This window comes from Drosophila subobscura, chromosome E (genome assembly GCF_008121235.1).
Source record: "Drosophila subobscura isolate 14011-0131.10 chromosome E, UCBerk_Dsub_1.0, whole genome shotgun sequence".
NCBI lineage: Eukaryota > Metazoa > Arthropoda > Insecta > Diptera > Drosophilidae > Drosophila > Drosophila subobscura.
The window spans coordinates 3,482,809-3,498,921 of NC_048531.1; the positions used below are offsets into that span (position 1 = coordinate 3,482,809).

General features: G+C 45.2%; 3 protein-coding genes across 3 annotated transcripts; 1 reads left to right on the top strand and 2 right to left on the bottom strand.

Annotated features, from left to right (window-relative positions):
* Positions 1–1,515: 1,515 nt before the first annotated feature.
* LOC117890499 (fas apoptotic inhibitory molecule 1) lies at positions 1,516–2,985 on the bottom strand. The gene is made up of 4 exons (XM_034795391.1): positions 2,450–2,985; positions 2,314–2,379; positions 1,828–2,124; positions 1,516–1,754 (listed from the first exon to the last, which is right to left on the bottom strand). Exons 1-4 carry the CDS (start codon positions 2,585–2,587, stop codon positions 1,566–1,568), a joined length of 690 nt encoding a protein of 229 aa, XP_034651282.1. The 5' UTR covers positions 2,588–2,985; the 3' UTR covers positions 1,516–1,565.
* A 1,848-nt stretch (positions 2,986–4,833) lies between these two features.
* LOC117890718 (protein lap1) lies at positions 4,834–9,421 on the bottom strand. The gene is made up of 6 exons (XM_034795759.1): positions 9,100–9,421; positions 8,763–8,973; positions 8,566–8,701; positions 8,213–8,502; positions 6,342–8,153; positions 4,834–6,280 (listed from the first exon to the last, which is right to left on the bottom strand). Exons 2-6 carry the CDS (start codon positions 8,913–8,915, stop codon positions 6,104–6,106), a joined length of 2,568 nt encoding a protein of 855 aa, XP_034651650.1. The 5' UTR covers positions 8,916–8,973; positions 9,100–9,421; the 3' UTR covers positions 4,834–6,103.
* Positions 9,422–11,863: 2,442 nt separating this feature from the next.
* Positions 11,864–14,544, top strand: LOC117891081 (alkyldihydroxyacetonephosphate synthase). The gene is made up of 5 exons (XM_034796261.1): positions 11,864–12,379; positions 12,459–12,545; positions 12,609–13,797; positions 13,863–13,967; positions 14,030–14,544. The coding sequence occupies exons 1-5, from the start codon at positions 12,252–12,254 to the stop codon at positions 14,408–14,410; spliced, it is 1,890 nt and encodes a 629-aa protein (XP_034652152.1). The 5' UTR covers positions 11,864–12,251; the 3' UTR covers positions 14,411–14,544.
* The last annotated feature ends 1,569 nt before the right edge of the window (positions 14,545–16,113 follow it).

Below are 16,113 nucleotides of genomic sequence, written 5' to 3' on the forward strand. Positions count from 1 at the left end.
CAAGAAACCATTTTTAAGCTACATCAAATACGAGTATATATATAATATAATTTTTAAACGTTTAACAGCAACAAAAGACATTTCAATGTTAATTTTACTAGAAAGTGTGCGTGCGGAGAGGAGGGACATGCATACTTCAAACGAATCAATCTATGTATAACGTATAAGAATATATAACTCTAATGTAAAATGTGTGTGTGTCTAGCGTTAGAGAGCAGAGCATGGTTTTTAAAAGCGACATAAATATGTGTACGAGTATTGTGAACAGCAGAAGTAGTTAACCGAAAGCAAAAACGAACATTTTGATTCCGCACAGAGAAGATTCCTCCAATAACCCAATGGGATGGTAGCATTCTCGTACCACACGAACAAAATATATTTATTTATTGTACTCCTTGTATTATTTATTGTTACAACAAGCTAAACAAAATCCGTCTACTGGCAATATTTCTTTGTTAGGTATTAAAAAAAATTCTTTTATGTTTTTTTTCAATGCATTCCACTGTACTTACAACAACAAAATACAAAGATATATATATATATTATACATATGTATATTTTTGTTAATCTATTGAGCCACTTAATAAGAGGTAACATTTTTTTAGTGGCATTAAATTTGCCGCGAAAGAAATCAAAATGCAAATCATTTTTGTTCAATCTGTTGCGTACGTTTTCGTAAACTTAAGCCTAAATATATACATTAGTAGATATTAAATAAAAATTGTATATTATGTTTTGATAAATCACATAAATATTGAGAACTTTATTCAAATTAAAACGTATCCAAAAGAAAACAAAAAACAAAACAAATATCATTGTGTTGCAAGAGTAAAAACTGGGTTTTTAACGGCAAGAAATTAAATAAATTTCAATGTTACTTGTTAATGTATGGAAAACGAAAAGATATTACACGTATATTGTTATAATTCCAGATACAACGCAATCTAAAGCAAAAAAGAAAATAAAATTGATCAAACCAAGTTTTTGATTCAGCAATTATCCATAATAGCAAGCAATCCACTCAAAAGCAACAAATCGACAAAAACACTAAACAACTAACAAATTGCACTTTAATGTTAACAAATGAAAAAAAAACCCCTTAAAAAGGAGAGCCCTTCCTTCTGGTAGCCTTTCCCTTTAATTTTCGCTGTTGTGTTTTGTTTTATAACCGAGTTTTGCGAGTAAGTTGACTTAGGTTTAAATGTTTTTAACTGCGCGTATAGTATATGTATTGATGTATCTCCCTCAACTGATGTTTCCGTCTAGTTTTTGTATTATTTACGTACACACTTGATGCACTTTTGGCATCAATATTGATGCTAGCAAAATGTCAAAACGAAATTGAGAACGTAAGCATTATTTTGCGTAACAATTATCCATATAAACAGAAACGAATAAAATATTGTATAAGAAAAAGAAATCATCTTTGGGGGGCCATCATCTGCCTGCCACACCTTTCGTTCACCAACAAATCTGTTTTAAATTTTCAAATTTTATTAACAATTGACAGTGGGAAAAAATCAACAAATGCAAAATATTATCGTATGGTATCGATTCGTTGGACACTAGGTCTGCAGTATGGAGACGGGCTCTTGCATAATCTCTTGAATCTTTGCCTCTGGCACGGGCACACCGTTGGCCAGCAGAGTGTGAACAATGCCATCAAGTTTATTGCCACTTGAGCGTGCCTGTAGCACGAACTCAGTGTCCTGCAGCATGAACTTGGTGTCCGTTCCGCCGTGAACGAAAACAGACTGCAAAATGGTGGGAAGGTTGTGGAATGTTTGGGGTAACTCTTTTTATTTTGCCACATGTTTTGAGACTCACCTCCTCCTGGCGTAGGTCATCGTTTACGTAGAGACTCAGAGTGTCCAGCTTGAGCATTATTCGATACTCCTGCGGAGGTGTGTCGGAGGTGCTCGAAGAATGGCAGGTGCTGAGCCACAGCCGGTACTGACGTGCTACGTCCTCTGTGTACTGCTCGTGTGACTTTCCGTCGATGTACAGTGAGTACTCGTACTTGAAGCCAGGTGCCGGATCAACGCGTATAATGCAGCGGGACTGATCGATGTGAAAGGTGTCCTCACCGACCAGTTTAAACATCCAGTCACGCCGCAGGACCTCCTGCAATGAATTATGACAGTGCTCAGTGGGGGATATCATGTAATCCACTTAAAAACAATGAAAACAACAAGTTTAATTCCATTCTACGAGAGACGAACAGTAATTACATGGCCGTACACTATGCAAATACTTCACTCCCCCCCCCTCCCCGGCAATCCACCGTTTTCAGCATGGGGTGGAAAAACTTACCCGACCATTGACCCAAATCATGCGCCGCCCACTAGTTGTGCCATGTTCCAGCTCGATGCGGTACATCTACGGAAAAATACACAACATTTTCATGGGTTTTAGCTGAGGTGTTTTTGGGTAATACGAGTACGCGTACCTTTCCATTGATGGGCACACACCATTGGGCCACTATATTCTGTTTGTTGTAGCGCTGGTCTTCTGGCACATGATCCTGCGTCATGATGGGCTGCGTGGACAGATTCTCCAAGCGCAGTGTAGGCGACAGAAAAGACATTGACTCGATCCAGCTCCTTGCCCCCTACTCTAAGGCGTCGCACAAGTGGTAAAAGAATCAATAGTACCCATTAAAATTCAGTAATTGCATTTAAAATGCAACAAACAAATTGGTATTATACAACCGCTTGGGTACTTTGTTTAGTCAAAAGTTCAAAGAACTTTTCTTAAGGGGCACAATGCGGGTTTGAACTAATCAAAATCTAGATTTAGCTGGTTTTACTTTACGGGTCAGCAGCGATTGCTCCTTGCCTTCTCTTATGGCCAACGAAGTAGACGCGATTTGGTTGGCTTTTGAATAAAGCCCCAAGCTATTGCCAGTAAACCGCAAGAACGAACCGCACGTTGTTAGCGCCAATGGCACACTAAACAACATACAATATAAACCAAATGAAGGAACTGAAAAAAAACTAGTAGTTGGCCGCCTGCCTTTTGGCTTTTGGTCGACTCGAGTCGCGCCGCGGTCGCGTTTGTCGGCCTTTGCTGCTGCTCGAAAGGCAAAAGAGAAGTGCAGAGAGCAGAGTACAGTAGAGCTAGCTAGCGACGCCGCATGGCGCCAAAAACAGAGTTGATTTGATGCCTCTAGCCCTGGGTGTGTGCTAGTGTGTGTGTGTGTGTATACGCTCCTCAATACCCAACCCCCACTTGCGTCGTTGTTCGCATAAAAATAAACTTTGCGCCAAGTATGCAATGGTTTTTGCATTGCAATTGCCATGCTCATGCCCAAACCCATGCCATCCGTGCGTTTGGAGAAGCTCCAATTGAGCGAATATACCCTTACGTATGTACATATTTTATTCTAGATGACAATTATATGGCCCAGGGGGATACATATCCACATCCACAGTCTTCCTCCGGCCCTTTTGGCAGCCTTTGGCTAGGGGCAATCGTCGCAAATAATTTGTCGCATTTTGTTTTGTTCTCGTGTTTATGGCGCAACATTTTGTATCCATAAATACACGCCGGAAATGCTAATGACCGATAGGATGGGGTAGGTAGGATCACGGCACGGGGAGGAAGAACTGCCACGTTTCGTGGCAACAGTAGCAGAAGAACTGTGAGAAAAGTTGGCGCCTCAATCGACCAGATCCGATATTGATAAATGTATTTGGGCCAGATGGGGTAAGGAACCTAAAAAGAAACAGGCAGCACATCATATGTCAAATCGAATTGCTTGGAACGCCTTGGTTCAGAGTGGGGTAACACACAACATATGCCATCTCCCCGTCAGAGTCGCAACACGCGAAGGTCACTGGCAACGCGCCGTTTGGAGTCGCTCTCAGTTGTAGTTGGGCTTTGGTATGTGGCAACAACAAAAAGACACCAACACACACAGATAAGGAAACATTTGACAAGGACAAGGCCCGACACCCACCAGCGCACAACGCTCTATCATCGGCGAGCTCAAAGTGTCCGTGTGTGCCTGTGCCTCTCTCTCTCTCTCTCTCTCTATGTTTCATTCTGTGTGTCTGTGTGTAATTATTATTATTAGTGCTATATAAAAAAGAAATGTGTATGTCTGCACACAGTCATCCTTTTTTCTGACGCCCGCTAGCGACGCTTCTTCGACGCGATGCACAGTGGGTGCTTACAGAGTTTTACGTGTATAAATCCATTTGGGTACATGCAAATATTAAAGAATTCAGTCATCAGGAGCTGAAGAGTTGATTAAATATTTAATTTTCGTTTACTTCTAGAAGTAAAGTATCTTCCATGGAAAATATTTCTTATGGGGTGTAAAATCAGGAAGGGCACCATTCGATGAGGTTTACTTGAAAAATATTTTTTTGTTATGTTCAAGTTTTCACTCATTTATTTATCCTCTCGAGTACACTGTATTCGGTTGCGCTTTTTCGTTGCCTACTTTCCTGCGGAATTTACCACCGCAGCGCGGTTTGTACACATTTTTTATGCAAATTTATTTGCCGAAAGTGCCGCCGCAGACAACATTCGTTGACGCTGATGATGTTGTTGTGGGCATGTGGGTAGTTGTGGTCTCCATACCCCAACCCCCCTCGGTGTCCACTGCCGGATTGCGTGCCTCGCTGGGTGTCGGCTGACAGGCACACTACAAATGTCTCCGACAATTAATTTCCATAGATAATTGCCTGTCGATAACGACAGCGCCAGCACCAGGGACATTAATCACTAAGCCCGGCTGTTGAGTAGCTGGTTGTGTTCTTGGCCTTTTCCGTCTCTTTTGTCTGTTGGGTTGTTCGATAAGATTTAATCAAAACTATGGCGAAATGACAAAGTGAAAGTTGTATTTCAGTGATTTGTTGGAACGCTCTTAAATCAAATTGAATTGGCAAAATGTGTGCGCTGGCTTTAGTTAGCTAGATTTGTATGCATATGGGTGTGTGTGTGTGTGTGTGTGTGTGTGAGGTGTTCTATGTACTAGATAAAGTGAATGGATATAGCAGTGCTCGACTTTGTATAACCAGCTACAATAGAACATAATACTGATCACAACGCCAATATAATAGAAAACGAAATAATTCTCACTCCCACTCTAATTTCGTTTCATTTCGTTAACAATTTTCCATGGAAAACAATGATTGGATACATTTCTCAATTGGACAATAAATATGGAGGAGTCTGCGTATGTGTAATGTGTAAATATATATGTAGAATTTATATTGCTGCACCATAACAACTAACATAAACAGCAACTATCCTTTGTAATCGAGTAATTCATCTATACATATACTTAATTTTGGGGCACAAATTTGAACGACGCTGGGCGTAAGTTGTAGGCGCTAGTTGTAGGTATTTTTGTCTGATTATCCTTTCCTATATATATACTTGTTCGTGTGCGCATGTATATATGCATGTGTTTACTTATAATCAACGCTAATTGCACTATTTAAATAAATACGAGTACGTCTTGCTGTCAGAACGTGTGCCTCCCAACTTGAGATACAAATGCGTTATGCATTTAAGCTAGTTCCATCATTTCCATAATGGTATCGAAGAAGTGCTACATGTCTATAATTCATAATTGACACAACTAATATTGCCTTTTGCTGATCGATCGCTTACATAACTATTTACAAAGAATACTGAGTAATCAAATTAATTTTGGATAAATCTAAGCAAGTACAGTCATTTAAATTAAGAAATTCATAGAACCATTTTCGGAATAAAGCGTAAAAAAAATACAAAATGAAAATGTTACAGACTATAAATACAAATATCATCCATATCATGAGGTTGTTCATCTATTTAGCGAGTAGTTACTTCATCTAGGTATGTGGAAAATGGCAGTTTGGATGCACCTATCTATCATATATGAAAAGCATAGGCTCTGTTAGCTGGCAATAGTTTTCTATGACTGATCTATGGATCGCCAGGGCGGAAGAGGGCGCGATGTATCAACTAACATTATGGTAGATTCAAGCGTTTTGATCCAAAATTGGCTTTTCAGCTCCGTTCAGGAAAAATGCTGTAGAAAAATGCACAAAAAGTCTTCGGTCTCGTGATGGGAATCGGTTTAGGTTTAGAAACAAATGGTCCATCATTTTCTTGACAACATTATGTTCATGACAGTGCCACTGTTGAGCAGCACCCGTTTGGCATCCTTTAGATTCGCATTGGTCAGGTCGTAGCCATCTATCTCAAGTAGCTTGTCGTTGACGCTCAGCAGTCGAGCAGCGTTTGTATTGGGCGTAATGGCACTCACAAAGATCCCCACCTAAAGAGCAAACCATCAAAGTCCATTCTGTCTATAAAATAAGATTAGAAATTTTACTCACGTGATTGAGGAGCTCGGCTACGTCGAAGCCCATGCTGTGCTCCCATTTGAGGGTAACCTGCTTGACTGTGGGATTCTTGTGGACCCCAAATATCCAGGTGGACTTTTTGTGACTTGCCCTGGAAGTGTTATTGGTGGCCGTAGAGTTCATCGAGTGCTGCGACAGGCTATCATCTAGCTCTTCTTCCTCATCCTCGGGCCCTTGCTCCAGATTGCTGACGTTATTTTGGTAGTCCAGCTGCTGTTCGATGGGCTCCTCTTCCTGAGCACCAATCGCAGTGGTCTTAAAGTTGCTATTCAGAGCATCCTGATAGATCGTCTGTTCCAACTGCTGCTGCTGCTGTTGCTTGCGCTGTCTCATGGACTCGTACAGATTAAGATCCTCGGGAGTTTTCTTGGTGTATACTCTAGCTATGTGGTAGGGTGGCGGCTCTAATCGAGGTGGCGGCACTCCCTGCTGCTGATGTTGGGGCAGCTGCTGCTGCTGTTGCTGTTGCTGCAAGGGCTGCAATTCATAGTCCTCCTGCTCACCATTCAGATGTGTGGTGGGTAAGGTATTGGCCTCGACATACAGCTGCTGATAGTGCGCCTCGTAGTTGACCAACGGCAGACCATAGTACTCTTGTGTAGGAACCGGAAGCTGCTGCGTCGTCGCCGGCTGCTGATAGACCCCATAGATATGGGCGTTCTCTGGCGCAACGCCGTATATTGCACTTGCTGCGGCCTGATCCACAACATCTTGTTCGGCATTGCTGCTATCACAGTGAACTTGGCCATTGGGCACCACGCGGGCCTCCCTCACTTCGTTGGCATTCGCCGACGTCGCCGCTGCCTGGGCTTGCCGAACGTATTTCGCCATTTGGCGCAGCTCCTTGGGATACGGCGTGGGTGACCGCATCAGCCGTACGGATCCTGCCATCTGCTCCGGCGTGGGAGTTGGCGGTGCAGCCACATAGTTGGGATAACTGGGAGCCGCCTGCGTTTTGGCATTGCTCAAGATGGTGGCCTCCTCGGCAAAGCAGATGCGTCGCGAGGGACTGGCATGCGGATGCTGCTGGTTGGCGTAGACAAACTCGTACTGCTCCTGGGCCTGCTGCTGGGCCTGCATGCTGTTCATCTTGAAGGTGACCTGGGGCAGCATGAAGCAGGTCAACTGTGTTTTTGTACTGGCATCCAAGTATTGCAGGGGCACCAAGGGCTGCGACTGATTGTCGCTTAGCCACAGCGAGGTGAGATTCACTAGGTTCAGCATGGAGACGGGCAGCGCGTTGATATAGTTGTTAACCACGTTGATGACCTTCAGTTTCCCCAGGTTTCCTATGTTGTGGGGCAGTGCGGACAACTGATTGTTGGCCACGCTCAAGACACTCAGCTGTTGGCAGCTGCACAGCTCGTCGGGCAGCTGGCGGAGCTGATTCTCATCGGCGAAGAGAAAACGCAGACTTCGCAGCATCCCAATGGTGCTGGGCAGGCGGATCAACTTGTTGTGACTCAGGACCAGCTCCTCCAGCTGCTCCAGGTAGCTGATGCTATCGGGAAGCTCCGTCAGGCCGTTCGACTCGCACTTGAACGTCACCAGAGACTTTAGCATGCCGACGCTAAAGGGGAATGCCTCCAGGTTGTTGGAGCAAATGGATAGAACCTCCACATTCCGCCAGTTGCTCAGCTCGCTGGGCAGTGTGTCCAGTAGATTGCCGTTGGCCTCAAAGTGCTGCAGCTCGCGCAGTTTACCAATGTTGGCGGACACGCGGCGTATTTGATTAAAGTCAATCCACAACTCTCGCAAAGATTTCAGCTCACCAACCACTTCGGGCTGCAAATTGAATTGAAATTGATGTTATTCATATTGATGTGGTTCCATGTTTCACTCACAAGCTCTGTAAACTCATTGCCACCAATATCCAGACGCTGTAGATTCACCAGCCGCACCATCGACTTGGGCAGCGTGATGAGATTGTTGAGGCGCAGCTCGAGAATCCTCAAATTGACCAGCCGTCCAAAGTTGGCTGGGAGAAACTCGAGGTAGGTTTCGTTCAACAGCAGCTCCTGCAGGGATATAAGCGAGGTAATTGCATCTGGAAGACGTTGCAGGCTGTTGCAGCTCAGATCCAAACGTGTTAAATGCTTGCAGGCTTTGATTTCATCGGGCACATTGACAATCACTGAAAGGAAAAAGATCTTCATGAGCATCTATTGGGGGATGGCGAGTTAATAATCTCACTCACGATTCCGATTGAGATCCAAATTCTGTAGCTGGCGCAGACTCCCAATGGCCTGGGGTATGCTCTCCAGATTGTTGCTGTTCACGTGGAGCACACGCAGTCCCTGACAGTAAAATAACTGCGGGGGCAGCGATTGCAGCTGAAGGAGACAAAGAAAGGTTAGCAGGAAACGATACATAACAAAGGGGCAGCGGACTCACCCTTGTGGTGCTCAGGTAGAGCTCCTCCAGCGTCCGCTCGTGCTGCCAGACCTCGGGAAAGTCGGTGAGCGGTGTATTGCTATAGTCCAGCTTGTCAATCACCTCCTCGTGCTTGAATTTGAAGCAGGGAAAGCATTTGCTCAGGAGCGGCATCTTTAGTTATATGTACATATATTGCTAGTCGTTCGATATTAAGGCACGGTTCGGGTTGCTGCAGAACAAAAAGAAGAGCACCCAACTGTCAGACACATACATACCGCATGCATACATATGTATACGGTGCGGTAAACCAGGCTGACTTATTGGGGTCGAGCCGAGGGCTTGCCGCATAGCTCACCTATGATTCATCGCAGAAGTTGGAGCATTACTGTGGGTCCTGCTCCATTACATTCCAAAGCCATTGACATTCTTCTCTCTTTTTTTTTGGCTTGTTATTGTTCTGTCCACCAACACTAGACATATGCACACACACCCACACTCGCATACACAAAAGAGACTTCTTAAGCCTCTCTTAGCTAGTGGTTCGCTGTGCTAGTGGTTTACCAATAACTCTTATTCTAATTAAATGCGATTTGATATTATTTAAACCATTTAATGCGGTTTTATTTAATGTTTTTTATTTTTTTGGTATTTAGTTCGATGATGGGGCTGTCGATATTCTTGAAAATTTGTGTTCGGTGTTGCTGTCGATATTTGTTGATGAGTGTTGCTATCGATGATTGTTGACGAGGGTATGCAAGGTGTTGCATTGCAAATGTTCTTATACTTTAAACAATATGATGCTAATTAAAAAAGTGTGTTCGTGTGTAAGAGTTTAAGAAATGATTGGATGTAGTGCGATGTAATTTCATAAATTGATGTGTAGGTGTAGTTGCAAGTGGAACTAGTTCCAGCGAAATTATCGATTAAATATACCAAAATATACCTTCTCATTTTCAAAATACATATATCGTAAGTATACCGTACCGTAAGTCGCTTTCCTCGATTTTTATAGTTCATGTTACCAGCTAATTTTGACTTTCAGCTTTAAAACTATAATTTATCGAGTTATTAGATAAATTCTCCACAAGATTGGTCAGTTTTCATGACTCCCTTTAAATACATTGCTTACAAAATAATGTTCAGATAAATTAGCACACAATGTGAGAAATGGGAATAGAATGGAACTACTTGTTACCGGTATTATGGACCTGTGCATACCATATGTTCATTAATTAATGTTAAAATGTCGTTTTCCAAGCAGCTTATAAACGTTAACGACATGACGAGTTGAAGGTGTCATTTTTCTTTCAGACTATCGATTGATTAGCTGACACACATAGTTCAGAAAATGACAAACAGATGACGCCAGGAAGGAGCCGTTTGGATTCAAAGGAAAAAAAAGTTAAAAAAAAAAGCAATGCATTTGCTAATTTAATATTTGTTTTCCACTTCCTGGCGGCGTGCGCGTGTGCTCACTGTTGATAGCGAAGGTGTGTTAACTTTGCAATAAAGTAAGCAACCAATCAAGGAAATTAGCCATTTTCGAAGCTTCAAAGTTCAAATGGGTTAATGCGTATAGCCGAACGGCCGCCAATTAAAGCCCTGCTCGATGCCCCAGCCCAACCTATACTTTGACCGGTCAGTGTCGTCAGGTTTTCGTGTGTCGTCGTGTGAAAATTATACAAATAACGGCCACTTTTGTTGTTAATTTTTGTGTTTTTTTTGTGTTGTTGAGTCTGTGAGCATTGACGAATTTACACTTCAAACAATTGTTAAACTATACAGCATAGTGCAAATAAGTACGTAATAAACCACTGGCAGCTATTTGCAAGAGAAAACTTTGTGCGAGACGGCGTGGGTCGGCAAATGAAGGTGGAGATCTCAGTTTCGGTTTAAATGCTGTACGCTGCAGTTGATTCCCTTTCCGCCGGATAAGTCGTGAGTGGATATGGATAGCCGTGGATTGTTAATGTTGATTATGGTTTCCCCCAAAATATTGATTAAAGTGCGTCCCACCAAGATTTCTAAATACATATACATATCTACAATAATAATGCTTTATTGCATAATTTGTGCCCGCTGTCCACTGCTGTTTTTCCCACAGTTTACTAGTGGATTCGCCCCGTTTAGGGTCGATTTACATTAACAATTAACAAACATCTGTTATGGCTTTCACAACCAATTATCACCATCGCACGGTATTCTGTACGTGTATTAATAAGTAGATTTGAATCTACTACGGCTCCTGCAATTAAAACCACCTGTCGGCCTGAATTTCATTGAAGAAATGTACTCCATGACCCACACTGGCACACGCCACAAGAGGGCGATAGCAGAGAGAGATATGGAAATGGGTAGCACAACCCCCACACAGAACCCACCCCCACTTGAGCTCTCGCTTATCACTGGTTCATCCCCAATAAAAAAGAGCGCTGCGAGAGGGAGCGAATCGGTTTTATTGCATTTAAATTGTGTTCTAGGTCCTCGGAAATATCTTCGAGGACTCTTTTTTGTACGAAAGATGTCGTGTAATTTGGATTTTGTTGCTAGATTTCGAATATCTTGAGCACCATTACTTCTTCTTGCCCTTGCCCTTCTTGGAGCCCTTGGCCGCCTTCACTGTTGCCGGCTCTACCGTTGATGCGGCGGAGGGAGCTCCCGCGGGATCGGTAGTAGGGGCCTTCTCTGCGCCACCCTTTTTGGCGGTTTTGGCCGAATCTTTCTTCTTGGCCGGCATGATCTTAAAACGGAAGTTAATTTAATTGAATCAAGTTTTCGTTGATTCACCATACCTTGATTAAATTTTGAAATATGAAAAACAATTTTTCCGGGCAGAACCGATAGCACAAAAAAATGGATGCTTAGCTCTCGATATTTGGGAGAGAACTAATTTTCCAAATGATTTTACAAGCTTCTACGTAAAATTTAAAGTCCTAGGCTTGCTTTATCTTTTTGATTTTCATTTGAATTTGAACCGTTTCGTGAATCGGTTGACTCTGAATATTTCAACCGCCGCCCTCATTTTGCGCCTGCCACGGGGGCGCTACTCACCCGCCGTGCGCACTGACACTTTGGCCACTCTCTCTCTCTCTCTCTCCCTTTCTGTCTGTGTGTGTTCCGGGTCCGTGGAACTCAACGCTCCCATTTTCCTGCATTTGTGAAAACGAAGCCAAAGAGCGCGCACCAAGACCAGAAGGGCCGCCAAAGTTTTCTAGTGCAATTTCTGTTTAAGTAATTTTAGTTATTAGCGCAAAAGTACAACTAATTTTGATAGCAAAGGCAAACCCTGCAACCCTAGGCACACAATACTTCATAGATAAATAATTGTACAAAGGGGCATCTTCAATACATTCAAGCAGGCGACGCTTTTCCCGACGTCAAATAAAAAAAACAAATTATCGATTTTTGGACTCACGTGAAAGCCGGAAAGTGTTTTCCAAACTCCGACGGTCGGAACGTGTTATAAATAAACTTCGCCAAGTGCAATAAACCCAAAAAGGGGGAAGAATGGCAGCCAAACGGAATACTGTTACCACAGACGTGCCGGAATCATCTGTCGCGCCAGCTGAAGGAACCGCCCTCACCCTGGACCCACGCCTATCGCTACGCGTCGACAGTGTCATACCCAAAAAGCGGTGAGCTGAAGAGGATAACATTTTAATGGTCTTTCCAATTATTATTAAATATTAATCTACCTTTTCCTTACCATAACAGCCACGAGGCGTTGAAGTGGTTCGGCTGGGGCTACAACGACTCGCAGTTCTATGGCCAGAATGGCATCATCTGTTTCCGTGGCGACAAGTGAGTGTCCATGGGAAATGTTGCACATTTTATATTAAACCACCTTTTCTCCCTCCCCAATAGATACCCCTTGGGTGGATGCGAGCTGCCGAGCTTTACCAAATGGGTGGAGAAAAAGTTTGAGCTTACTGTGGACCCCAGAAAGCCGTATCCCCAGCTGCCGCAGACGTTCCCAAGGCCCGTGGAGAATGCGCCCTTCCTGAGCGAGCTGCGGGGCAGCACCAAAGTGGAGCACTCGCTGGAAGGCATCGACCGACTGATTCGATGCCATGGCCAGACCCTGAACGACATCTACAGCCTGTGGCACAACAAATTTCAACGCATACCCGACGTGGTGGTGTGGCCGCGGAGCCACGACGATGTTGTCCAGTTGGTCCAGCTGGCCCACAAGCACAATGTGATGATGGTGCCCTATGGCGGGGGCACGAGTGTGTCCGGGGCAATCACCTGTCCGCAGGAGGAGAAGCGAACGATTTGTGCCTTGGACACGTCCCAGATGAATCGACTGCTGTGGCTCAACAGGGAGAACCTCACAGTCTGCTTTGAGGCGGGCATTGTGGGGCAGGATCTGGAGCGAGTGTTGCGCGAGCAGGGACTCACGGTGGGCCACGAGCCCGACTCCTACGAGTTCAGCACCCTCGGCGGCTGGGTGGCCACCCGGGCCTCGGGCATGAAGAAGAACGTCTACGGCAACATCGAAGATCTCGTGGTGCGGGTGCGCATGGTGACTCCGACTGGAACCCTGGAGCGTGAGTGCAGTGCACCGCGCGTGAGCTGCGGTCCGGACTTCAATCACGTCATTCTCGGCTCGGAGGGAACGCTGGGCGTGATCACGGAGGTGGTGCTGAAGGTGCGCCCCCTGCCAGCGGTCAAGCGCTACGGCTCCCTCGCCTTTCCCAACTTCGAGCAGGGAGTGCTCTTCATGCGAGAGGTGGCCCTGCGCCGCTGCCAGCCCGCCTCCGTCCGGTTGATGGACAACGAGCAGTTCATGTTCGGCCAGGCGCTCAAGCCGGAGAAGAGCTGGTGGGCCAGTCTCGTGGATGGACTGAAGCAGCGCTATGTCACCGCCTGGAAGGGCATCGATCTTAGCGAGATCTGTGCCGCCACTCTGCTCTTCGAGGGCGACCTCAAGGATGTGCAACGGCAGGAGTCCATCATTTACGAGATCGCAGCCAAGTTCAAGGGCTTTCCAGCTGGCGGACAGAATGGCGAACGTGGCTACATACTGACCTTTGTGATTGCCTACATCAGGGTGAGCCTCGAGCCTATTTCATCTCAGTTCGCAAAAGACTAAAGCCATTTCCCGTTTCTCCCTAGGATTTCGGTCTGCATCAGGGCATTGTGGCGGAATCATTTGAGACATCGGTGCCCTGGGATCGGTGCAGTCTGCTCTGTCGATCTGTCAAGCAGCGTGTAGTGTCGGTAAGTACATTGCAGCCATTCGTCATAACTCTTGTGTAGACTCTTCCTTGATTTCCATCCAGGAATGCTACAAGCGTCATATTACATTCTACACGATATCGTGTCGTGTGACCCAGACCTACGATGCCGGTGCCTGCATCTACTTTTACTTTGGCTTTCGCTGCGTGGACGTGGCCAATCCTGTGGAGCTGTTCGAGGCCATTGAGCACAGTGCCCGCGATGAGATTCTCTCCTGCGGCGGCTCGTTGTCCCACCATCATGGAGTGGGCAAGATCCGCAGCAGCTGGTATCGCGCTGCGGTCACCGAGACGGGCAGTGCCCTGTACTCGGCGACCAAGCGTCATCTCGATCCAAAGAATATCTTTGCCCTGGGCAATCTCCTGCCGCTGGAGGAGGACACGCAGAAGCCAGCAGCAGCACCACCACCGAAAGCCAAACTGTAGAGTATTTTCCGTAGTTTCCGAGTTGTGTAATCCCATTACTGATTTCCTATTAGCTTTTGTGGTTTGTGTTATTTTTGTAACGGGCTCATGTTTTCAATGGGTTTTTATAAATAAATGGAATAATATTTGTAACTTCAATGTAGATCGAATGCACTGGGAGAAACCGCAAAATAATCTTCTCATCCGAAATTGCCATCTCCACCAGTGCAGGCTCTCTGGGGTCTGTTCTGTTCTGTCAGGAGTGGCAGGGGCTCACTTGAGTCAGTTCCAGACATGGCCAATCCCAATTGTGTATTTGTGTGTGTGTGTCTGTGTGCGTGTCGGGGCTTCAGACCAAATTCAAATTGTCGATCATTGTCTTCTCATCTGCTCATCGAAGTCATTTGCGGCTGACGGAGCAGCGTCCATGCCAGGAGATCAAATGTCATCAAGTTGTCAACTTCGTTAGCATGCCACAAGGCATCAGGCCGCAGGCACCATCGCTCTATCTCTCTCTCTCTCTCTTTGCTCACTCCTTGGAATCTGGCTAATGGGAATGTGGCAGGCAGCAGGCAGCTGCTTATTGATGGTCGGAGAGGAGTCGTTGTCGACTGTCTTGGCTTGTTACCCTGGCCAGTGGGTATCCATGTCCATGTGCATGCCCCCTAAGCGCCTTTAGGACATGCATATGTACATGAGAGGACTATAAATAAAGATTACAATCAGCCAAAAGTTGGCCAAAAGGAGTCCCGTCTAAGCCACGGGACTGCCGCCTGGAAATTGTCAGCAATTAACCCGCGGGTCAGTCGCAGTCGCATTCGCAGTCATTCCCGCCGTGATTTATGCCCCTCAAACAGCCTTAAAGTCACACACAATCAAGGCAGGCCAAAAGAGAGTAAGATAGAGACGGAGAGAGAGAGAGAGAGAGAGCGCGTGGATAAATGCCATCCTGACACGTTCTCCGAGAATAAAACAAAGTCGGATGCGGCTTGATGAATCTGCTTACCTAAGCGGAAGATGCAAGGAGATGTGCGCATCTCATTTGTGTAGTCAGCAGAAAGAGAGCGAGAGAGAGAGAGAGAGTGAGGAAGAGCACGAGAGAGGAGTAGTTCTGTCAACAAACATAATGCAGCCGATGATGTAACTAGCCGAGGTAGTCTCGTCGGCAAAAAATAGTCAACTATTAATGCTGTTACTAAGTGCGAGAAAGGGTTCTGCGTGCTAAGTGGGAGATTTTTAAATAAGTTACTACTTAAAAGTAGTCGTTAATGCCACAAAAATTTATAATTTTCTTGCTGCACGCACTGAAATATAATTGACCAAAGGCCGACGATTCGGAAAGCCAAGACGAGACCACCTTGTATAATTGCATCACGATGCAGTCAACGTGTTTTAATGCCTGGTGAGACCTGCAATAGTTTTATACATTTTATTTCTCCGCTCATTCGCTCTTTTTCTGTTATGCGTCGGCAATTGCATTTCGTGAGAGAGCTCTCCGGGAATGCCGCACCTTATTTTAACACAATTTGCATTGCAATACAGAATTTCGAAAGAGAACGAAAAATTCCACGAACTTCGTTGCTCTTAGCAAAAAAAAACAACAGCGTTAGAGCCAAGTTAACCCATTGAAGCCGTCTGTCGTCTGCCCACGCTCGGCTGGCGTCGCCGTCGCTGCTGCCTTGTTTTCCGTTGCCTCGGCAGCGCGCCGAGTCGCACCTGGCGCT

Coding starts and splice junctions, on each gene's coding strand:
- LOC117890499 (XM_034795391.1), bottom strand. CDS start 2,587: ATGTCTTTTCTGTCGCCTACACTGCGCTTGGAGAATCTGTCCACGCAG. Junction 2,380..2,449: donor GTGTGCCCATCAATGGAAAG/GTACGCGTACTC, acceptor ATTTTTCCGTAG/ATGTACCGCATCGAGCTGGA. Junction 1,755..1,827: donor ATGACCTACGCCAGGAGGAG/GTGAGTCTCAAA, acceptor ACCATTTTGCAG/TCTGTTTTCGTTCACGGCGG.
- LOC117890718 (XM_034795759.1), bottom strand. CDS start 8,915: ATGCCGCTCCTGAGCAAATGCTTTCCCTGCTTCAAATTCAAGCACGAG. Junction 8,702..8,762: donor TCTACCTGAGCACCACAAGG/GTGAGTCCGCTG, acceptor TGTCTCCTTCAG/CTGCAATCGCTGCCCCCGCA. Junction 6,281..6,341: donor TAGCCGAGCTCCTCAATCAC/GTGAGTAAAATT, acceptor TTTGCTCTTTAG/GTGGGGATCTTTGTGAGTGC.
- LOC117891081 (XM_034796261.1), top strand. CDS start 12,252: ATGGCAGCCAAACGGAATACTGTTACCACAGACGTGCCGGAATCATCT. Junction 12,546..12,608: donor ATCTGTTTCCGTGGCGACAA/GTGAGTGTCCAT, acceptor CCTCCCCAATAG/ATACCCCTTGGGTGGATGCG. Junction 13,968..14,029: donor TCAAGCAGCGTGTAGTGTCG/GTAAGTACATTG, acceptor ATTTCCATCCAG/GAATGCTACAAGCGTCATAT.